Source organism: Aulostomus chinensis, chromosome 14 (genome assembly GCF_037954235.1).
Source record: "Aulostomus chinensis isolate RoL2024-O1b breed Wild chromosome 14, RoL_Achi_v1.0, whole genome shotgun sequence".
NCBI lineage: Eukaryota > Metazoa > Chordata > Actinopteri > Syngnathiformes > Aulostomidae > Aulostomus > Aulostomus chinensis.
Window position 1 is genome coordinate 20,310,301 of NC_141333.1, and position 24,590 is coordinate 20,334,890.

The following is a 24,590-nucleotide window of genomic DNA, read 5'->3' on the forward strand; positions in this document are numbered from 1 at the left end:
CGTGGCTCAATGGTGTCTTGTCTGGATCTGTGGACAGGAGGGGGGAGAGGTGTCAGCCTGCAGAGTTCTCACCGTCTAGTGCACTGCAAGGCCAAGGTGTGAAGAGAGCAAGCCTTTCTTGGTCCGGTACCTTTATTTGGTCAGGCATCATGCTCTCAGCCAACTTCCGGTCAAGCGGGGCGCGAGTTTTGGGGGGGGGTCAGTGGCCAGAGATGATCCCCCTTTTTACGACCCTTTGTTTTAAGAGCTTGTGGTCACTCCTAATGCAGGCTTCAGAAAGGGGTGTGTGAACAGTTGAACCTCTTTGCGGTGGAAGTGGCATGGAATGAACAGAGAGAGGCCAGTCCAGCAATACTTTCCATAGAAGACTTTTTTTATTCCAGGCAATCAGGTGTACAACAAGACGTGACAGACGGTCCAACCATCAACACCGGCAGATGGAAACTGGCGCCTTATATACCCGCTTGATTAATTTTCCCCCCTAGCCCCTACCAAGAGCAGGGATCTCCCTCTATCCACAGAAACTCTTAGTTCCCGACACCACATAAAAAAAACAGAAATTACCAGTCTAAAATTCACCCATGATTTATTATTTTAGGTCATTAAAAATTGGCCGAACTCCCCAATATAATAAATTTGCTCAGATGATTCTAGCAACAACACCCCCCTCTCCATTCTCACCGTGGTCTCTCCCGGAACATTTATCCGGTGACGGTACCCTCCCAGACTCTTTAGAACACGGCCACCTGAGGACACAACAGAAAGGTGAGTGGCAGAACTAACACTGGCACCCTATTGCACTCTACCCTGCGGTACTTTGACACCACGAAACCTCCCTCTGCTGCTCGACGCCTCCAATCTTCATCATCACATCTCTCTCTTGCTAGGTGGAGCGACACCGGTGCAGACACATCCGCCTGAGGACCACCGCCACCAATGCACGGTTATATAAATAAATAAATATACATAATCAATAAATAAAGATGCCGCAAGCTGGATAGGTAGCTATTTCTGGAGTTTTGGACCTCGGTGTGAAGTGTGAAATGGACCTGATGGAGACGTCCAGTAGGGCCTGGAGTTTCTTAATGTATTTGTCCATGACGTACGCCCTGATGGCCATGATGACCCAACCACTGAGGAGGAGACTGATGATAACCCAACTACCGATTGGTTCCGAGGAGGATCATTTATTGGGATGAGTGTGGAGTGCGGTGGTGACGTCAGTGTCTGTTAGACCGAACTGCATCGGCTTGGTGCCTTCAAAGAGCCGTTGCTCTTGAAGGGCGCCGTCAATGGTGAGGTTGTGACCTCTGAATGCATCCAGGATCTCAGTCTCAGAGTGATATCTGTCAGGATTGAGATGGTGGAGGATCATATCATTGATGTGTACAGTGGCTCCCTGAGGAACCGTCAAAAACACTGTTTGATTGGGTAGGGTCAACCTAGTGGCTGTGTCATGGCGGTCGTAAGAAATGGACATTGAGGACGTAGGCGTGTTAAAGATTGCCCGCTCTTTCTACGTTCATCTCGTGGTAAGAGAGTATGGGTGGATTGAGTCTAAGTGGATTGACCGTGTCAAGTTGGACGCCCAGTCGTGCGAGCAGATCTGACCCGACAAAGAACGGAGGTTGGAGCTGAGGGACCACGCTCACGATGTGCATGATCTGTCTCTTTCCGATCCTTATAGGGAGGGCGCACACTCCTGCTGCCTTGAGCTGAGTCTGTGGTGACTGCGCGGAGAGGATGCAATGGGTGTGGCGTGCAAGGACTAGCGATGAGTCATGTTGCTGTAACCCGTCGAACAGGTGCTGGTCAATGGCCGTTTTCTCTGACCAGACGGCTAAGAGCACCTCTGGGATTAAGCTGCCATTGACGTGTATGCTCCCGACCAGACAGGGGCTGTACAGTTCCGTGTTCTTGCTCCGTAGGGAACAGAGGAAGGAGTCATGGTCATAAAGGGGCCTGTTATCAATGGTCGGTGGCGGATGATGATCAGCGAGTAGTGCTATGGGGTCGACACAAGCGTCATGCCCTTGGAGCGGCATAGGCATTGGGAGGGGTCCTCTGTCTAGCAGGGCGGGGGTGTTGATACAACCCCCCTCCTCTACTGAGGTATAGATTCCTTGAGCATTGCCCTGATGGGCAAGGCTCCCGAGGAATGTCAAGGATGGTGGGTTAGGTGCGTCAGGTGCTTCGATGTAAGGCCCGGAGCTTTGCTCCTCCCCCAATCCTACAAAGTAAACTTTGGCGGTGGCAGGGGAAGACTCCTGGCTTAGTCTGGACGATGGGGCTTTGGGGTGCGGCTCCTCCTGAGACCTCAGCGGGTCCGGTGGGCTTGAAGGATCCCCATACTGTCTCATCACATTTGAGATGCACCTCATAATTAAAGCCTCCGTGTCTGATCCTTCCCTGCTGGGAGCTGGATTGACTGGAGCTTTAATTTTAAACCTATCATCCTGCCCCTTTCCTTTAGGTTTGGTTCTTTCCTTCAGGAGTGGGCGATTTGGCCACCTGGACTTGCTTGATACTGTCGGAGGCGGGCAAGCCCCACTCCCTTGGATTGACCGTCTACTCTACTGGCGAAGTTGCCGGCACCCTTGGGCCCCGGTCTTCGCGACTGGGCGAGCCTGCGATACCTTGTCACCTTCAAGGACCAGGTCATGATGGTTGGAGGCCTGGATCCCCAAGATGCGCGGGTTATTCTCAAACCTTCGATGGGCGGGGTTTCGCGTTTCCCACGCCATCTTTGCATACTTTTAGCTTGCACAGTGGTGAAGTTGCCTGTCCTACTACGCATAGACACATCGTATCGTATGCTCTCATGCAGGTTGAAGAGGAAGAGGGACTTGAACCCCTGGTCTTCTTCTTCCAGCCCTGGTTGATAGCGGCCCTGGAAGAAAGCAGCCCTCAGGCGGTTGAAGAATGCCCATGGCAACTCCTCTCTATTCTGCTTCATGGCGAAAGCATTGAGAGCGGCTGACGTCTGGTCTGCGTACAGGTAATACTCTTCCCGCAATGTGGAACACAACCTTGGATAGCTCCCGCGTATGTTTGGGGCAAGGTTGGCAATAAAGTCCCTCACCTGTCATGTTGTGGTTCTCCACACAAGCCTGATCTTCTCATGGGCAGAGGCCTAGGGGACACCCTTCAAGCACAAATCGACCTCCCGAAGGTGCACATTGATGTCCACTCCATGTGTGTCGGGATTGAAACGGTCGATGTCCTTGGCGTGGCTTTCAAGCTGACGGGCATGCAGTCCGCTGATTGACTCTGCCCACTGATCGGCAAGATACAGGTCATTATGAGGGTTGAAGGTGGGCGAGGTTTCCCTCCATCCATATGTTGGGTGGACTTGTACCACTCTCAGGGGCCCGGCCTCTGGCCCAAGCCCCCTGTGCGTTGGTACCCCCAATAACCTAAGGGTCCCACCCCCTGGTCCGGAAGGGAAAAGGGACGGTGGGAAAGGAAGGATTGCGATGCTCCGGAGGAAGGCGTAGCACCGAAAGTGACTGAGTGGTTGTACTCGAGCGTCTGGTTGGCGGAGACGAACCTGGGAGTGGGGCGGTTGTCGAGCAGGGCGTATTCCTCTGCCTCACCGTCCTCACTGGGTTCTCTCGCCTGCACTTCTACTTCTGGGCCAGAGGAGTCTGGCCCGGCCTGGTTACTTACTTCCGAATAATTCGTCACCTGCAGTTGGCAAAAATGGAATCAACCAAGAATAATGCATTTAGTGCATTGTCTAGCTGTGTAGCTGTGTTTAGATTACATAAGGGTCAGATCTTTGCAGAATGTATGACTGTTTACAAGGGATCGGACACAGATGTTTTGGGGGAATTGAATCAAACTCATCTCATAGCAAACCTTGTTCATCTGTTGTCATGTCCTGTAAAGTGTCCAGTGTAAGCCATCTGTGAGTCTTCTGCCTGTTTCAAACATGACATCTGAAGACATCCTGAGACATAATTCTTTAAAATACATCTTAAGACCCATGCTAATAGACAAGCCTCATTGATGTCTTCACTGACAAAGATATCTCAAGACATCTTCACAAACATCTAAAGATAAATCAAGACAAATTGATGATGTTATGTAATCCTTTAGATCATCCTGCTTCATAGTATAAGCCCCAGTTCCTTATTCCACATGATAACCAGCATTCACAACTGTACAAATAAATCCAAACTAAAGAAAAAATAAAAATGTCTTAAATTGGCAACATTTTTATGTGAATCAGGATGCATGAGTTCAAATGTTTGCTTAAGGGCAAAGACAAAGAAGTAAGATTTTTTTTTTAAAACTATCATAAAACCCTCAGTGGTCCTTCCTGTTTCCTCCTTCTGTCTGTCTCTATTAGTCATTGTTGTGCTCATCTCTGACCTCCTCTCTGTGTTTTGCTTCACAGTCCACCTCCTTGACCTCTGTTTATAAGTATTCCCTTTATGTTTAAGTTTGCAAAATCTCACAGTGTTCAGAGTACCTTTACTGAGTAACTATTGCCTCTTGAGGTACAAAATAGAGGTACATGACGGAATGGAAAGATGGATTAAGTAAAACTATATTGTGAAAATTTTAAAAAAAAAGTTAATAAATTAGAAAAACTCCAACCCTTGACCAATATTCAGACGCTGGCTGCAAATATATCTCTCGCACAACACTGTACAGGGATATTTTAGCTTTATTTTCACACAGTGGGAATAGCAGTGTATTTCTATCAAGTCCTAAATTGAAACCTGAAAGACTATCATGACTAAATACTAACAGGATAACTACAGGGCTACTGTAAGAAAAACCTTGATCCTTTTTCTGACCTTGATAATTGCCCTAGATAGTGTATATGTGTATGTTTTTTAACGAAAGGAAAGAAAAACTATCCTGAGACATGTTCAACTGGTCATGCGGCACCATTCCTCTCTTGAATCTGTGATTCACTGAGGGAAAGCTCCCTTTTGTTTAATTTTCCTTGTGCTCGCTTTGTACATTAAAAAGATCCCAGAGATGTACTTTTAATCTGATCTCAGTCTAGTGCAGGGTGGACATAAGTTTTTTAATCCATTTTGGAACTTCAGTTACTTTTCAAAAACCTTGTACTATAAATCCATAATGATATTAGTTATCTGTTGTGATTTTAAATCATCAGCCTTTGTCCTAAGCAGTTTATGGAAACAAAGATGGAAACAAAACAACAGATACCCTGCAGGAAAACCTCAGCAGCAGCCTCCTCTCCACTCCTGCGTGACCCTCGAGAATACTACTCAGCCAGCCATGCATTAGGTGATGGAGTGTAATGTTATTGCTCTTACAAGCTGCAGAGATACTAACAGCCTGTTGCTTCACTTGTAGCCTGATAGTTCTCATATAGAATGTTAAAGTTAGCTTGATTTTGCCAGCACCATGTTCACAGTCCTCTCAAATCCTTGGCAAAAGTTGATTCAGGCCACTTGTGACCAAAGTAATGATTGGGCTTTTAAAAGTCTGTAACTCCCCACCAGTGACTTTGAAAAAGCCTTGTGGATGAGAAGCAAATCTTCAAGCAAACTTAAACAGTCCAGTTCACTACAACACAGCTCTGAAGAGATACACAACCCCTAATCTAATGATCCTAAGGTACGTGGGACATATTAGACATCATCAGACATTAATGCTTATGGCAGGTAACAAACTAATCACACATGCTCGCAAATTCCTAGTGCCAAACATTGGTACCATTGTGATAAGGTTGTCTCTGCTGTGAATTAAGAGACTTCCCATGGAATGGACAGCATGCTGACATGACATTCTTTATGAGTGAAAACCAGGAGACCAGCTGTCTGTTATGATGAGTGAGGACACAGGTAAGACTAACTGACTGTCGGCAGTTTGGCAAGAAATGGGAGTTCATCTCAAGTTTGAATGCTAGTAGGCACTTCCACACTGGCCTCTGAGCTGCAAATTCGCCCATCTTTTTTGTGGCTTGGTTCAAGGTTTCAGACAGAATGCGGCAAATTGGGGGTCAAGTTTGGTCTAGCAGTATTCCTCCTCCGAGGGTACACTTATTGCGTCTTCCTCTGCTATGGGAATCCAAGCCATTATTGTGCTGCTCAGTATGAGGTGGCTCTCACTGTGTCGATGATGACGCAAACTCGCAAACATAACGCTCGCCAGTTCTCCCACATCAAACTTACAAAATAGTACCACCAGATCTGTGACAAAAACAGTAGCAGTGGCAGAGGGAGGCTGCACTGGGAACACTACGAGGTTTGCCAGACTGTCACGGGGCTTAATAGTCTTCCTACTTGTACATAGTATGTCACTGTTCACATGCAACTTTGTACTGCACGTCACATTTACGCCCACAAGTTGCAGCTTTTTTGAAAAGAGGAATTTTATGCCTCCATTACACACAGACATGACAACAAATTACCACCTCTACCAGGCTGCAAATTTGGCATAATCTGTGTCTAAAAAGGGCTTACATGTGAGGGTTCCGTGAGTATTTTCGTTCGATCATCATTGTATGCACTAGAGGGACAGCAAAGCAGGTTATTCACGATTCTGCTTGAGTTGTCACTTATTTTCTGTCACAGGAGATCCTGGCCTTGATGCCAGTGGTTATATATAGTGTTTTATATGTAACTCCGTATATAATGTTCCTCTTCTCTTTTTTGATATATTTTAATTTCTGTTTCTTTCTTTCTTGTAATTGAGCCCTCAATTATATTTTTGTAGTCCAGCTTGGCCTGTCTGATGGCCCTTTTCAGGTTTGCCTTGGCTGCACTGCACAGTGCAACATCCCTCAACTTGAAGGCGAAGTTCCTTATTTGAAGGAGGATCCTGACCTCTCTTGTCATCCAGTGTTTTTGGTTGGTATGCACCGTAGTGATGCTAACTGTGCAGTACTGGATGTGGGAGAATATGGATGTCGTGTACTCCTCCAGGTCCTGAGATTCAAAGTTACTCTAGTCTGTGTTGTCAAAACAGTCCTGCAACTGTGAGGAGGCACCATCAGGTCATACCTTACCAGTCTTTTTGGTGTGTGTGTGTGTATGTGTGTGTGTGTGTGTGGGGGGGGGGGGGGTTCTTTTCCTGAGAGGGGTGTAAGCTGGTAACAAAAACAGGGATAATATGGTCTGACTGGCCTAGGTGGGGAGAAGGTATGGCCCTGTATCCCTGTTTAATGTTAGAGTAGATTTTATCTAGTAGGTTTTCCCCCATGCAGCACATTTCACATGCTGATGGAGTTTGGGAAACACTATTTTTGGGTCCACATGATTGAAATCTCCTGCTTTGATGTGTGTTGCCTCTAGATATTTATTTATCTGTGGCGCAATGAAAGAGGCTAAGGGCAGAGTTAGCGTTAGCATCCAGGGTTACGTATGTATGCCTTGATCAGAACAGCTTACATTGTAGAAAAAAAAGCTCTGCAACTTCTTGGTACTCTAAGTCTGGAGAGCAGTGGCTATCTACAGTCTTGGTTCTATTAGCTTACTTTCCATTGATGTAAATGCAAAGACCCCACCTCGTTGTTTCTGTGAGTTCATGTTTCGGTTATGGCTGTGTAGGATACGGCCTGTTAGCTCCACAGCTGCGTTGGGTATTCCTGGATGGAGCCACAACTCCGAGATAATCAGGGCACAGTAATCCCTGATGAGCCTGTTGTCTTCCAACTGTAGCTTCAGCTCATCCATCTTGCTCACAATAGATCTGGCGTTAGTGAGGAAAACACTGGGGAGTGGGAGTTAGTGCGGTGTTTTCCTTAAACTCTCCCACGCGCTGGCTCTACAGCCCTGTTTCTGCTTTGTGTTCTGACGCCACCTCCCCTTGTTGTTCTCAGGCATTATGAACCACGGAGAGCCCGTTGGTTTGGCTATCTCTGCTGGTATGTCATGTGAATGAAGAAACTCTGTTGAAACAATATCTTCTCTTTGTAATCCCAAGAGCAGGAGGTCTTGTCTGCTATAGGTGATGTTTGCCCGACAGATTGTGGAAGAAATAATTAAGTAGACATACAACAACAAACGAAAAAAAAACACTGAATGGAAAAGCTCTGAGCTGCAGCATCTGTGCGCATAGCCATCTTGACCCTATTTCGAGTTATCGTTATCATTATGTTGCATATATATCTTTTATCTATTAACAGCATAGTGCAGTGTGGCAAGGAAACCAGTTGGTCATTTTCAGCTGCTCTGTGTGGCACTGTGCAGTGCATGGTCAGTATACTGGGTTTTGTCCTGGACACTAGTATACCTCTCAGACACCTACAGCATTTTTTTTCAGTTCCAACAAATACCCAAAATTCACAGACATATGCATCATCTGGGAATCAAAGGACAGACATCTTACAGCTCAGCAGACCACAGCCCTTTTTATATTGTCTAAATAATTTTTGTTCATAAGTTTTTGATAAGTAAATAAAAACAAATGACGCTTCTTATAAAAAATATCTATGGATCATTTACATTAATAAACAATGTCACTGTTACCACAACACTGTTCTGCTTGGTTGAGCCAAAGCAATAACAACTGCCATCAGAGCTTTTTATTGCAGTGGATCAAAGACCATACACAGTTGTTGGTTTTAAACACATGCTAAAGGAGATTGAGCCCCTATATGAAGTACCCACTCGTCCACACTTCAACCAGGAGATAATACCAGGCCTTTATGAACAAGCTAAATCTGCTGTTGTCCAACACTTGTCAAAGGCACATGAAGAAGCTAACGAGAGCTACAAAATTGTGACTGCCTGTCACATCACCCCTGAGTGGAACACGGTGAGCCATGCTCCACTCAGGGGTGATGTGATGTGATGTGTTAAAGAGGCAGTGTTGGAGTGGAAATTGGAGAGGCCAGGAACAACAATTACAGTCACAACAGATAATGCCAGGAATATAGTAAATGCAGTGATTAAATCAAGTGTTTAGTGCACATTATTCTGGTTTCACAGAAAGCAACAGGTCTCAACCAAATATCTAGACTGCTTTGTAAAGTGAGATGGATCTTGTCTTTCTTTCACTGTAGCCCAATAGCTGTGCACATTTTGGAGAGCAAACGGTAGATACTAAATGTAGAAAAACAAACCCTAATTTAGGACGTCCACCCGAGGGAACTCAAATTATGATATGCTTGACAGGTACCTTGAGTAGCACAAAGCAGTGTTCTCTGCACTGACAGAGAAGACTCTCAAGAAGAAGGATATCAGCACATTGCCTGACCAAGAAGTGACAATGGCAGAGGAGGTAATTGAGGTCCTTAAGCCACTAAAAACTCTCACAACACTGATAAGCATTGAAGCTACATCTTAAACATCTATGATCCTACCCCTCAAAGCCACAGTTCTCCATTCGATGGAACCAAAAGAGGGAGTTGTTGCAATTGTGACCCATGTCAAGGACTGGCATCAGAGAAAACCTGGAGGACAGGTACACCTCTTGTCAGGACTTCCCCCACAAATACACAGTGCTTGATATGAAGTTTAAAGCTCTTCCTCAAGTGGATGATGTCTGTTGTGACAGGATCTCCAACAGCCTCACCACAAAGATTGTGGTCATGGAAGAAAAATTTAATAACAAATAATTTCATGTGCTACACAACATCAATTGTATTTTTCACTGGTAATTTTGAAACAATTAATTGCTTGTGTCAATTCACTTAACTTCACAATTAACTTAAAAAAATATATGTAAACTTTTCTTCTGTATTTTAATTTAAAGAGTGAGGAAGCCACAGGGATAAAAACAGCCACTTACTGCCCGGAGACAGGACACCCAGAGGCATCTGAAACATCTACTGTCAAGAAGTCAACAATCGGTGAACTGTTTGGTGAGCTCCTCAAGGCACAGGTGGGAAACAACGATACTTTGCAGCTGGTGAAGGAAGAGGTTGCCACATAAAAGGCATTTGTTGTGTCCTGATTTGAAAAAAAATTATACTACGCCAGGCCAGGAGGTGGCAGTGTTATGTTATAGTTACCTGACTGAAATATGAGTGTGTTGTTGTTCACGGAAGTGCAAGGAGAAGTGTGTTGAGGATAAGCATGCTTGTAAGTAAAATGTGAAACAATAGCTCCGTCCTGTGTGTATTTTATTCACGCAATAACACGACAAATTGGTGACGAGGATGGCCGTGGCCACGACTCCTTTACCTCCTGCATTTCTCCAGTGTTCCGGAGAACCATCAATGCCGTTTGAGACATGGCTAAAAATGTTAGAAAATTACCTGCTTGTCATCAAAGGAGAGGAGTGGCCCGACACCTGACTACAAGCTGTACTACTACACAGTGTCGGTACTGAAGCACAGAGGATTTTCTACACATTGCCTGACACAGGTAGGTCATACGCAGAGGCTGTTGCTGCTATACAAGCGCACTTTGTGCAGAAGATTAATGTTATTGCTGAGAGACACAAGTTCCGCCAGCGCGCACAGACAAGATGAACAATGGCGCAGTACGTCTTGTTGGGATTCAGAGCCCATGTGCTGACGAATGTCATTTTCTTCCTCCCTCTGTTCCATGTGGAGATGGGACAGGACGAAGACTGATAAAAACTTTCCCGCCAGCCACCAGGTTGAGGTGTGGCAACCCTCTTCAAAGGGGCAAAACCACTACTCATTGGCTGAGAGCCCAGGGGGTCCCCGCTAATTCATCATCAGCGGTGGACCTGTAAAACCAGACGTACTGCCGAAAAACCTTCGCTTTTTCCCAGGTACGCTAACTTCACCAAGTAGCGTGTGCCGAAAGGGAGGAACCACCACGTGTCTCCCTTTCCTCCTCTCTTGTTCGTGGAGCAGCAGTCTACAACTCACAGGACGAGTCAAGTCCACAGACTTTCACTTTCAATTCAGTCACGTGACCGCGGTTCTCCTCATCCCCTAACACAGAGAATCCGCTCATCTTTTTTTTTCTTTTTGACTTTGTTTTTGGATCCAAAGGAGACAGCCCGCTGATCTCCTCCACCCTGCAGAAGGACACAAGTTTTGTCGGGACGTGTTGCTCAGGACAATTCCCCGACCCGGTCGTCCGCGGAGGCGCGTATCCGAGCCAAGGAATGGACCCTCTGCAAGCGCCATCTCCATCTCCGCCTCGGAGCGGAGCAACGATAGTAAGGCATCAATGTGTCTGGGCAGAGATCGTAGTCAAGAGTGTAACAGTAAATGCTGCAAGTGAACGAGCCGCCGAGCTCTCATCACTGTATCACTGTCACTGTGTCGTTGTGCTGTGCTGACTCTGTTGTATCAGACGGGCCGCTGGGCCCTCAGCTCTGATCATCAAGAGTTATCACTGTTTGGTTTCCACAACCGAGCTGAGTTCATGATCGGTGGCCGTCTATGAAGTCGAAAGAGCTGTAACCTCGTCTGTGGAAGCGCACGTACCAGACTCGGTCGAAACCTGTACGCGTGCACACGGCGAGCGGGAGCGAGTTCTTTGTCTTTGTCGGCGCCATTTAATCTGAATCTACAGTAAGGTTAGATCTTTCCTTTCCTCCCCCACTCTGCGCCCACTTTTCACACCTCCACACACGTGACTAGGACTCTGCAGCCTCCCTGCCCCACCTCTTCCTACTCAGCAGAAGTCAGGGCGGCCATTTTGGCTCTATTCATCCTAGTCTGCCATTTTGGGTCAGTTACCCTGACCCGCTCAGGTGCGCACGCGCACCCACCCTCCCTCTCTCGCTCTCTCTCTCTCTGTCACACACACACACACACACACCCTTGAGAGAAGTAGATGTTAGATAGTAGTCCATAATTGTGAAAATATACCTATTGGTTATTGCTGTGTTAATTGTAAAAATAATATTGTGATAATAAATCTGTTATATTTTGCAACAATTCGACTCCTGGTTTTATTGTGTGTGGATTGAACTTTGATTGCTGGTTTGATTGGGTCAGTGCTCGGAATCACACCTTCTATTTGATTGAGACTGAATAGACCTGATAGTAATTGATTTTAATTAAATAATTATTTTTTTAATTTTAATTGATTCAATAGCGGTTGAATTTGGCCAAGCAAATTTGACAATTTGCTTACCCTGTTCACCTTTGAGGTCGATAACAGAGGATTGGCTGTTCCCTGATTCCAGGGCGGTGCCCCGTTAATTGATTATATTGTAATAATCATATTTAATAATTGATTATCTTCTTTATAGTTTAAGATATCGCCAATCCTCTCCCCCCTTTACGAGCCCCAACATTTTGGTGCCCCATGTGAGGCCTAACCCCAACAGTCTCCACCCTACGTGACATGCTGGCATTGTGTGATTTTGGAAATGTCGAAGAGGATATGCTACCAGATTGTTGAAAAAGCTTACAGTGTGCGCATACGTGAGCATCTGCTGTTGGAAGAAAGACTGACACTGAACAGAGCACTACAGACTGCAAGCCAAGTGGAGTCGGCGACACGTGATGCCTGTGTTTTCTTACAGAATGAAGCGCCAGTACGGGAGATTAAAAGATTCTCAAAGAAAGAAAGTGGACATCCCAACTACACAAGTGGCCAAAGAAAAAATGAAACAAAGCCTGTACACACTCGTAAATGTTACAGATGTGGTTCAGATGAACACCTGGCAAATTCTACAAAACATCCTGCTACAAATAAAACATGCAAATTTTGCGGAAAGACTGGGCACTTTACAAAAGTGTGCCGATCAGGTCTAAAACATGAAGTAGGTGAAGTTGTTATTCCTGAGCTGACTGTATTACATCTACAAGGTGCTGCCCCTGCAGAGAAGAAAATAATGTGTAAAGTGGACTTAAGCACATTCCCAGATATGCAGTCACGTGAGTTAATAGTGGATACAAGATCATCAGTCTCCATATTGCCAGCCCATGTTAATGAGAACTCATTCAGCCACGTGCCCCTGAGGAAAGCTGAGGTTCCCCTGGTGACATTTTCAGGGCAGAAAATCCCAGTCGGCTATTAGGCATACTGAACACACAGATACACTATGATGGTCATTCTGCTCCGGCCTCCTTTTACATTGTGAAGTCAGGTTCATTACTGCTGGGTTTAGCTTTAATCACAGCACTGGACAATGTTATCATGGGAAACAGATTGATGCTCAAGACAGAACAGGAAGTCAGGGAAATAACCACAACACCTCCATCTACTGAGACAGCCCCACCTCCACATGACTTGGGCTGTGTGAAACATTTTGTGCATAAAGTAAAAGTCAGAGATGATGTACAACCAGTACAACAAAAATTAAGGAGGTTGCCCTTCATCGTGAGAGATGCTGTTTCTGCAGAGTTAAAGCACCTACTGGATGCTGACATTATTGAGAAAGTTGACACGTCTCCCTGGGTGTCACCAATTGTGGTGACTCAGCAGAAAAATTCAACCAGAATACGGATGTGTGTGAACCTCAGGGAGCCCAACAAAGCTATAGTGACTGACAGTTACCCCACTCCACATATGGAGGAGCTCTCTTCAGAGCTCAGAGGAGCAACCATGTTCTCAGCCATAGACTTGCAAACGCTTACCATCAGGTCCCTCTACATGAGGACAGTAGTAATCTGACTGCTTTCATCACCCACGAGGGGCTGTTCAGATTCAAGCGAGTTTGTTATGGGCTTGCATCAGCACCCTCAGCATTTCAGAAGATGATGTCCATTGTTCAACCGTATTTGGATGACATAATAGTTTATTCATCTGGTCATGCTGAACATGAGAAACGCCTGAAAGCCATGCTCCACAAGCTACATGAAGCAGGTCTACGTCTGAATACAGAGAAATGTAAGTTCTATCCAGAAAAACTGACTTACCTGGGACATACAATAACAAACGATGGACTGTTGCCAAATGACGACCACATTGTGGCCATTCGAGATGCTCCAGCACCCGCTGATGCCACTTCCCTCAGATCTTTCCTTGGTCTGACTTTTCATGGTACTCCAAGTTCATACAAAACTATGCAACTGTTGTGGAACCAATGAGAGCAGTGCTACATGACACTACATTCACATGGACTGATGATGCACAAAACAGTTTCCAGAAGGTAAAACAACTTATTACCGACAGTCCAGCACTCGCCATTTTTGATCCTTCACCTCTCACAATAGTGTCTACAGACACCTCTGACTATGGTGTAGGCAGAGTTCTTACACAGATACACCCAGACAACTCTGAAAGAACGGTGGCATTTGCTTCTCGCTCCCTGAGTGCTGCTGCTCCCTTTTGGGCTCCCATAGTTTAGAGTGCGCAACCCCCTCGTGCTTGATATACAAACAACATGGCGGTGTAGTGACTCGATAAGCTGCTGCTGCTGATGATGTATCTTTAGGATGTTTAATACAGTTGTTACTCGGGGTACCACTCGTTGTAATTTAGTTTCGTCCAACGAGAAAACAATCAGTCTCAGGCTATAGTTTATCAGTGAGTTCTTTGCGGGTCAGTGGCTTGCATACAAACGTATAAATGAGTCAGACACTTCTTGAAGATTTAAGAGGATTTAATACAAATAGGAAAACATGTAAGACAAAGTTATAATTCCAGCAAAGCAATTAAGGCACATGTGGATTATCAGACGCAAATTATAAGATTTATCTGAAATTTAAGTGGACGGCAAAGGTAGCAGGTTAAAAAGGTGTGTGGTATGAGAGATAGTGACCTACAATCAAAAGAAAAACTATTGAATGGAGGTTGAGCATACTCTAAGGAGTCTGGCGGAGTTTGGCAGTGAGAGAGAAAGCGATTGAGGTCTGAATAGATGCAGCACTGATCTTTGTTATTGTGACAGTGCAAAACCCTCTGCAACCGGCTTATGTTCTCAGCTGGTTTGCTCCCATCAATGTATGTATCTACAACGAACTGGTGGGAGGACGGCCTCCAAAGCCTCCGCCTCAACAACCGTGACTCCCGCTGGGATTCGCTCAATGGAGAAGGGAATCGCGTTCACTACTGTCTTGTCTCAGGCTGCTGGCTGGCTTGACAACAATGCTCTTCTCAGGTGCACGGTAGCTTCTCTCCGCAGCTCAGGATGGGGTTCAGGGCTCCTGGGAGGTCAATGGTATAACGACCGTGAGCCGCAATCGGTGACAAATCATGAAAATAGGAAAAAAATCAATATTGGAGGTGTTTCATGGAAAGATGCCTTCATGGACTTAGGGGAAAGATAGGCACGTTCAACTCCATGTACCAAAACTTTACGACGAGAGGAATTATTAAAAAAAGGTCAAAGAGTTTGTTTAAAGAACAAAGACTAACTCATGAGGTAGTAGATGGTCATAAAAGAGAAGATGGTGGACCAGCAGCTCTAGGGGTTTTGCACAAAAAGTAGGAGCAAGAAAGGCGCGTGCGCAAAGGGCAATATCCCGATTTTTATAGTCGTAAACTGGTCCGCCTCAGAGGATTGACCTTTGACCTGTAGGGCGTTGCTTGCCAATCATCACACTTTGCCATCCTCAGTGCTTCTCAGATATCAGCGTATTGAACTGGTTGAATGAAGAGCAGTTATTCATCACACAGATAGATCACTTATAGCGCTTTCTCACCTAATGGCCTGGTACAAGGTCCAGACTTTTTTGTTGTTGTTACATTGTTTTCATATAGTCCAGTAAAGTTTGCTTTCTCACTGCTATTATGAAAGGGGACCAAAGGAGCTACCTACTTCATGATGCCATTAACTGCAAGGTCTGCGCCTGTCATTGATTGGCTTGTGGATAAGCGTGCGTCTGATGTTACCGCGTCAGAAGTGCTCTGGCGGTATATTTGTTTTGGTCGCAGAAAAAGAAGTTACCATCAACCATGGATCCGCAGATTCACTTTGTCATTGGTAGACGCCCCACTCTTTCTTATGGCATCGCGCGCCTTGTTGTATACCTGCCTCAACTTTTTCATTTTTTGGTGACATTGCTCCGGTGTTCTGTCATACCCCCCTCTCTCATCCTCTCCGAAAAAACACGAAACGTCTCCGAGTTCCGGTGTGTCTTCTCCAGTTCATTTTTTATTTCGTCCTCTGACCATATCTGAATGAAATATTTAATTTCCTCCTCCCCCCAAGTATTACCACGGCTCATCTTTGCTTTGTTTATGTTTTTTCGGCGAACGAGACGTTTAAATATGTCGTGTATCCTGCTTTTGGTCCGATAGTCCAAAAAATGCTTTCATATTACACAGCAGTGGAATTTGGACCAGGATAATCCGGACCGAGACCACCCCCTGAGGCAGGACCAAAGACTCGGTCCTTTGTCCGGACCGTGGTCCGGTGGGGCTTTCACATCTGTCAATTTGCTCCGGACTATCTGGAAAGTCCGAAAGTCTGGAGCAAACGAGGTAGGTGAGAAAGCGCTCTTAGAGAAATAAGATGGCTCAGAGTCTTGACAGTGACATGAAGAGGCGAGGAAAGTTTGACAACTACACATAGTGAAACATTCTAGATTCATGATTTTTTTACCAGAATATGTGAGTGTTTTTAGGTGCGAGTGTGTGTATGTATGTATATGTGTGTGTGTGTGTTAAGTGAGGGATTCTTTGAACAGAGACTACAGTTACAAGGTGACATCACTCAATATACAGAACTCCATTTAACGGGGACACAGAACCCTTCAACCACACCAACATCCCTACTGACTTGAACAGTCAGCAAACGGATTTTAGGTGTGTTTGTGTGTGTGTGTGTGTGTGTGTGTGTGTGTGTGTGTGTGTGTGTGTGTGTGTGTGTGTGTGTGTGGAGGGGATTTAAATCGTGAATCGGATTTGTTGTAAAAACAATAAGAGATTTATTTTTAGGCAATATCGCCCAGCCCTGAGTAGTTCAGAGGCAAATACAATAGGTTAACTAAAACCTTTCCAGGACATGTCCTGTTTTCACATCTTGTCCTGGCTGTCCCGTTTTCTTTTTTTTTTATTATATTAAAAAACTAGGCAGCATGGTGGTGCAGTTGTTAATACTGTCACCTCACAGCAAGAAGGTTCCGGGTTCAGGCCCCGGTTCAAGCTTGGGATCCTTTTGTGTGGAGTTTGCATGTTCTCCCTGTACCTGTATGGGTTCTCTCCAGGTACTCTGGCTTCCTCCCAAAGTCCAAAGACATGCAAGAGGGGACAAGGCTGATTGAATACTCTAAATTGACTGTAGGTGTGGCTGTGAGTATGAATTGAACCTTAACAGGATACTCGGTAGAAAATGGATGGATGTCCATGGAGGGAAATTTGTCTTGGACACCGTCCTGTTGTTCAAACCTGTAACTTTCTTGCTGAGAGGCGACAGTGCTAACCACTGCACCACCATGCCGATTTTACTTTTGCTGGTTCAGAGCAAATTCTCTACGCTGCTCTTAGTTTTATTTTATATGGCAGTTCACTCTACAGCATTAATGTGCAGGTACATGGACTACTGTCTTACAATAACAGAGACTATACATCACAATATACTGCAACAAACATATCTCTGTCAACATCACGTGATGCAGCATCCCTACCAATGCTGAGGCCCAGTGGCCCGGCTCTATGCATGACTCACAGGTCTATCCTGAGTGTACCTGAGCAACATTACACATGGTATGTAAAGCTTTGGTCAAATATCCCTTGTCTCTATACTTTAACACTCAAAATGCATACACTATATCATTACAGGAGACTTTAATGGCTAACTGCTGGGTGACAGAGGGTACTCATGCCTGCCCTTGCTGGTGACCCCTTACCCTGACCCGGACCCTGGCCCCAACAGTGATTCAATGCACTCGGAATAGAGCAAACGTTGAAATGACAATAGGTATGCGAAAAGCCCGGTTCCAGTGCCTGTGGAAACTCAGGGTCACTCCAGAGAGAGCTTGTGCTCGTCTACCTGTGTTGCTGTAAGTCTGTGACCTCACTTCCTGTTTCTGTGTGTTGCTGAACAAAGTGTTCTGCTTCGTTGTGCTAGCTACAGTGTGATCATCCCTGCTAACTCATTATTTCATTGAGTAATTACCTGCCAAAACTACATACCTAATTGCTTTATTTGGCCAAAGTTTAAAAGACCATCTGTCTTGTAGCAACAGTCTCTTTCTTGTAAACTCTCCACTGATGGATCCAAACAATTAGCTGCTAGAGCTATCTAGTCCCCGTGAGCTGGTGTGGACCACCTTAGCTTAGCCCTTACTAGTGCTCCCCTGACAGGTCCCGAGCAGCTGGGAAACTAGGGCAGCTGGGCGACTGTCCAAAGGAAGCATAGTCCTAAGCACAAGCCTGCTGTCAGTGACCAACCACCACTTCATTGATAATTCATCGGGCTTCATTGATAATTTGAAAACTTTGGGGGAGACCTGGCCAGATTAGGAGAGACGGCATTCAACTCATATTTGATGGAGCTGCTCTCATTTCTAGAAATATGGCCCAGTTTATAATAGAACCAAAACCCTGACAACCCAGAGTTCAGACCAAGAAGCAGAGCTGCCCTCTTACACGCTTCTCTATGCATCCACTAGGGCAGTTAGCGACCCACAACTCCAAACAGACTGTGTCTGTCCCCCGACCACGTCAGTTTATTCACTCCAATTCTACTTGCAGAGGGGTCAGTCAGAAAAACCTAATCAAAATTAACACAACCACTAAAAAGAACATCAAAATTAGATTTGGAAAATTAAATACCAGATCTCTGATGCCAAAAGCTGAATTAGTGAATGAATTGATATCTGACAATTGTACTGTCCTGCTCTGTCGTCCTCCTGGTTGTTACTCTGAATTCTTATCTGAATTCTCAGAGTTTATATCCAGTTTTGTTTTTAAAACATATAAGGTCATTACTGTAGGTGACTTCAACATTCATGTGGATGTTGATAACGACAGTCTGGGTACTGCGTTTATATCCCTTCTGGACTCAATTGGGTTCCATCACGCTGTATGAACCCACTCATTGTCACAACCACACCCTTGACTTCATCCTAACATATGGAATTAAAGCTGAATATCTAGTTGTATTTCCACAGTTTTTCTCTCATGAGCCTTCATGAGCTTAGTACAATAATTTCCTCCTCTAAACCATCCACCTTTCTCCTGGACCCCATCCCAACTAAGCTGCTTAAGGAGTCTCTACCCCTAGTTAGCCCCTTTCTCTTAAGCCCCTTTCATACTGCACCAGAAACGTGGGTGAACGTGGGTGTTTGGACATTCTGAAAGGGTCGACTCGGCATTTGACCCACGTCAACCGACTCGCCAAGCGACCCAGGTGTTTAGCGGCTCGGCTCTGCTCTGCTCTGCTCTGCTCTGCTTGCCTGCGGTGTGAAAAAGGCAGCCCGTGTTGTCTCAGGTTTCACACAACCGTCCTGTCGCAATCTGATTTTGTCATTGTGCCGCCTGTCAGTCTGTCATTGTGGAAGCTAAATAAATAAAATTCATTGAAGGAGTGTGGTGCTAGACCTACTCTACCTGTAAAGTGTCATGAGATAACTTTTGTTGTGAACTGGCGCTACACAAATAAGATTGACTTGACTGTACTTGAGGCTTTAGCTAACACTATACTTGGGGGCCATGTAGATAATGACAGGCTTTGCTAATAAAAGGCTGTCACAGGTAAAATAGATGTAGCAAGTGAATTGCATTACATATTTCATATATTTGTTTAACTGTGATGGTGAAAAAGGGCTTAACAAGAGCTTGTGCCTTTTCCCATTTTACCTTGGGAAGTATGTAAAAAAAAAACAACTCAAACTAATAATGTCATCGGTTATTCCACAGCAGACTGGAAAGCTCCTCCCCCTCTCCTCCTTCCCTTCTCCTTACTCTTGCCTCTCTCTCTACTCTCTCTCCTCCCCTTTCTCTTGCAAGGACATAATTTCACAGAAAAATAACACATTGACGGCATTTTATTTTATATATACTTTTGTTGTACTCCCCTTGGCTGCTGTCTCCAATTGGGTCCTGTTCCCCCAAAAAGACCTGGCACATGGACATACAAAAATGGATACTGTTTGAGTGTAATGGCCTTGCTAATGTTCTGTTGAATACCTTGCAGTTGCATTTTTAATGTTGTGTTTCATAGTTTTGTCTGGTTAATGTTTCTTTTTTTTTTTCAGTGTGCAGTCAGTGATGCATATGTGGCAGTGCAGGAACTTTGTCACTGAAAAGTGTGTTAGGTAAAAATTGCTTAAAAATTTAAACTAAAATAAACATCTTTAAAAGGAGAGTGACAAACACTGATAATATTTAGAACTGCTGAACTGCACCAGTACTTTAAATGCAAGGTGGAGTGGCTGGAAGAGGAATATGACTTCTGAAGCTGGCCATGTCTAGGGTTTGTGTTAAACTTGGTGGACCTACAGTATGCCTTTAAAATCCTTTTTATGCCTCTGTCCTGACAGTTATATGAAATTTTACAAACCTATGCTTTGCAGGTTTTCCATAATCAGGTAATAACTTTGATCTTGGCTTCAGTCCGAGATGAATGATGTATATTTTTGTTTCAACCATCCATCCATCCATCCATCCTTTTTCTACCTATTCTTCTGTTAAGGGGGGGGGGGGGCTGGAGCCTAACCCAGCAGCCTTCGGGCAAGATATGAGGTACACCCTGGACAGATTGCATCGCAGGGCCAACATGTATAGACAGACAAGCATTCACAGTCGCAGTCATACCTACGGTCAATTTAAAGTGGCTGATAAACCTAATTTGAATGTGTGTGGATTGTTGGTGGAAACCGAAGTACCCAGAGAGAACCCACGCAGGCACAGGGAAAACATGAGTCAGTAAATCAAATGAATCTAATTACATACACAGAGTGTTTGTGTGTGTGTGTTTAACATGCAAACTGACCATTGAAGAAGGCCTGTCCCTTTGCCAGTTCTTGGTCCATTTCAATGATGTAGTCCTCCTTTGTGAAGCCTCTCATGCATGGCGATGACCCTAGTTTATTTAATAAAGGCCTTCCAGCCTCCCCACTTAGAACCTGAAAGAAAAATGATGGAAAGGTGAACATGAATGGAAGAATATTCAGATAAAGGGTTACAGGCATGTAGCCTATAAACTACATATATATCACTATATATCACTCACAAACTTTAGTCTGATCCTTTACAAGTAATAACCTTATTCAACAGTAAACTTGTATGTTTGTTATCAAAAGTATAACATTTTGGGTTGACATCAATACTGAAATTTTGAAATGGTACCAAAATTTGACTTGACACAAACACATTGTGCCAACACAGCCTTGCCTCGTTGCACTCTCCGATGATGTTATATTTTTGTTTCTTCAGTAGACACAGTACCCCAGAATGTTACGGTTAATTTTTTTTATTTAAACAGCAATTTTCAGATAACCCTGTGCAATGATGCCAGTAACAAAGCTCCCATTCAATTGGTTCATCAAGTGTCAAAGTTGGATGCACTTACAGGTCAAGTTGTGGGATATGGCTCTTGTGGTCAAGCCAATCACTGAGTGAGAAAATGCATTCTTCTCCATTTGTAGTTTAATATTGGTTAGAAAACTGCTTATAGTTATATTATGCCACCTTCTGACAGCATTAACATGTTACTCCCAGCGCTGGCACAGCAAGAGAGAAGAATATTTCTTGTTAAAACACAATAGGAGCATTAAATGTTTTATTTTGCATAATTTAGTGACTATCAAAATATGTGAAAAGCATTACAATCCTTGATGTTTATGGCACAAAAGGTGTTTAGCATAACACTAAAAGGACATGGCAACCTCCTAGAAGAATTTTTAAAAGCTCAGCTGGTAGATACTTAAACATCACACAACCAAGGCTGGAGAATTTCTGGTTGTGTCTCGACTGCATGGAGAAAGCCTGCAGCAACTCATAATGTAATAACAGCTCATAATGTAATAACTTAAATGTTATAAAAATTCATAATGTAATAATCAGCTCTCAATTTAATAAAATCAAGAACACATAAGTAATAACCTCTTTGCGCATAATGTAATAATGTAACAATGGCTTATACTGTGAGAAAAGTGTTCCATTATCACCATTTTTACCTTTGCCATTCCTGCAGGGTGAAAGGTCATGGTTTCACCTCTTTGATTGTCTGTCTGTATGTAAGCAGAATCACAAAATTTGTGCAAAAGGTGGTGGAGCATTAAGTCCATAACGACCATACCTGCACTCTGACTACTTAGAATTCACTGACAGGCAGAGGCCTGTGTTTGACTATGATTTGTACATAGGTGGCACTACAGTAATAGTGTGGATTAGGGAACAGGGAGGGGGACTGTAGTTCATGTAGTTTTAGAGCACAGCAAGAAGGTTTCGGGTTCGAGCCCCGGGGCGAGAATGGGATCTTTCTGTGTGGAGTCTCCATGTTCTCCCTGTTCCTGTGTGGGTTCCCTCCGGAACTCCAGCTTCCTCCCACAGTCCAAAGACATCAAGAGGGGACGAGGCTGATTGATACTCTAAATTGACCGTAGGTGTGACTGTGAGTGTGAATGGTTGTCTGTCTCTATGTGTTGGCCCTGCGATGGACTGGTGATCTGTCCAGGATGAACCCCGCCTCACGCCCGAAAGCCGCTGAGATAGGCTCCCCCTCCCCCCCGCGAACCTTAACAGGATAAGCGAAAGAAAATGGATGGATGAAAAATGTTCTTAAAGTACATATACTACAGTACCCCTCCCTGTTCCCTAATGTGATTATGAAAATCTGATTATTATGAATAAATCCATTCAATTACAGCTTTTAGGCTTTTACTATCACTGGAGTAGAGGAGAGAGCTGCAGACCAGACCTTCAAAACTTTTTCATAATATTTTTAGATGTTTTGGGCATCACCAGTTATCATTGTAATTTTCATGTGTTTTATGTGCATAAAGGTCTGTAACACATTAAAAAGCACTTGACAGCAGAGTTGCCAGAAGCAGAGAGTGAAATATTTGAGGCAGAGGGAACACAGTCTCCATAAGCAAAGGTGGCTCTCACACAACTTCTCTGTGGAAAAACAGCTATTGATTGGAACAGCTGAAATAACTGAGGCAGGATGGCACTGTGATTCCCAACCTAGCAAGACTCAATGTGATTCAATATGGTGGCACACTGCTGCAGAGAGCAATGGCTTCCAAGAATCTAAGGACTTTGTGTTTACATTAGTGAATCATAACTTTCAAACTTGGAGGGATATACTGACAACTGCTTTGCTTTGACCAAGTGGATACCATGCCGAAAAATCACAAAGCAAAAGAGAACTCATCTGATAACCTCAACCCCAGCAACCCCCCCCCCCCCACACACACACACACACACACACCAGATTCATTCATGGACTCACCCACCAAGACACAAACCTAACACTATTCACCACATCATAAACTGTTGATTCTAGATGGTGTTACATCCTGTGCCCGGAGGTGTTGCAGAAATTGTGAAACCTCACTCCCTATATCTGTGTTACTGAATGTAGTGCTTCATTTTGTTGCACCAGCTTAAGTTTATTCCTGCTAATTCACAATTAATTAATTCACATTAATCGACCTGTTAAAACTGCAGTTAATTGCATTATTTGGCCAAAGCTTAAAAGACCATCTGCACTGTAGTGAGTCTTTCTGCATCTATCTACCTTCTTGACACGTCACTCAAAGCGAGTGATAGGTTTTCCCTCTCAGTCTCCTCTCTCCTACTCAGTATGTCACATGTTTATTGACTCCTCTGTTTGCTTTAGTGATGCAGATAAGTGTGTTAAATGTACTTTGTTTGCAGTGCTAGAGGCAAGGCTTAGCGAGCGAGGCTGAATTGGACCTGCCGCAGCTCCGCGCTGATGGATCCAAACAACTAGCAACTAGAGCTAGCAAGGCCCTGTCAGTTGGTGTGGACCGCCCTAACTAAGTTCTTACTAGTTTAGCTCCAATTAGCTTTCCTTTGGCAGCCAGGAAACCAGGGTGGCTGGGTGACTGTCCGAAGGAAGCATAGTGCTGAGCCTACTGTCAGTGACCAACCACTGGTTCATGTTTCAAATAGGTTTTCGCCACTCTGGTTAGGCAAGGCAAGGCAATTTTATTTGTAGAGCCCATTTTCACAAACAGTTTGTCTCAAAGGGCTTTACATGGCATCAGAACAACATCCTCTGCCCTCAGACCCTCACATCGACTGAGGAAAAACTCCATAGAAAACCCTTTTAACAGGGAAAAATCTGAGAAACCTCAGGGTGAGCAACAGAGGAGGGATCCCTCACCAGGAGGGACAGACGTGCAGTAGATGTTGTTACAGACAAGAAAACAGTTTACAATACAAAATGTGGGAAACAGAAATGTTAATAACAGCTGAAGAAGGAAGCTTCTGGTAGGGGAGGCAGGGAGAGCAAGCCAGCTTGATGGGGAACTGGATGGCAGACTGGTTCATGGGAAGGGAGCGCAGGCTGGTGTAACAGCAGGGAAAAAAGGGGGGGTGCGATGCAGGTGGCAGTTGGTGCAGACAGATGGAGCTCCAGTGGATCTGTGGAAACACAGAGACTGCGAGGGGGAATGTGAAGAACAGCTTGATGTAGCAATGACAAGTTTATTGCCCATTCCACCCGAGATACAAAGTTATCCATTAGCATGCTTCTTCAACCAGAGAGTGCAGCAAATTGGCAAATGCACACACATTTATCAACATCCTATATTAACTGTCTGACATTGCAGAATGGGAGGGACACATCAGAGATCAGATTATGGTAGGCATCCTTGACAGAAGCTGTGGCTAACCAGTGAGCCTTACCAG

At 44.6% G+C, this 24,590-nt stretch overlaps 1 protein-coding gene across 4 annotated transcripts in view; it reads right to left on the reverse strand.

Annotated features, from left to right (window-relative positions):
• Nucleotides 1-24,590, reverse strand: part of LOC147250087 (cadherin-2-like) — a 188,926-nt gene that overhangs the window by 148,971 nt on the left and 15,365 nt on the right. For all 4 annotated transcript variants that reach the window (XM_086224202.1, XM_086224200.1, XM_086224203.1 and 1 more), the window contains exon 2: nt 20,698-20,830. In XM_086224202.1, coding sequence (XP_086080328.1) covers nt 20,698-20,830 — 133 coding nt within the window. The remainder of the gene's footprint in view (nt 1-20,697; nt 20,831-24,590) is intronic.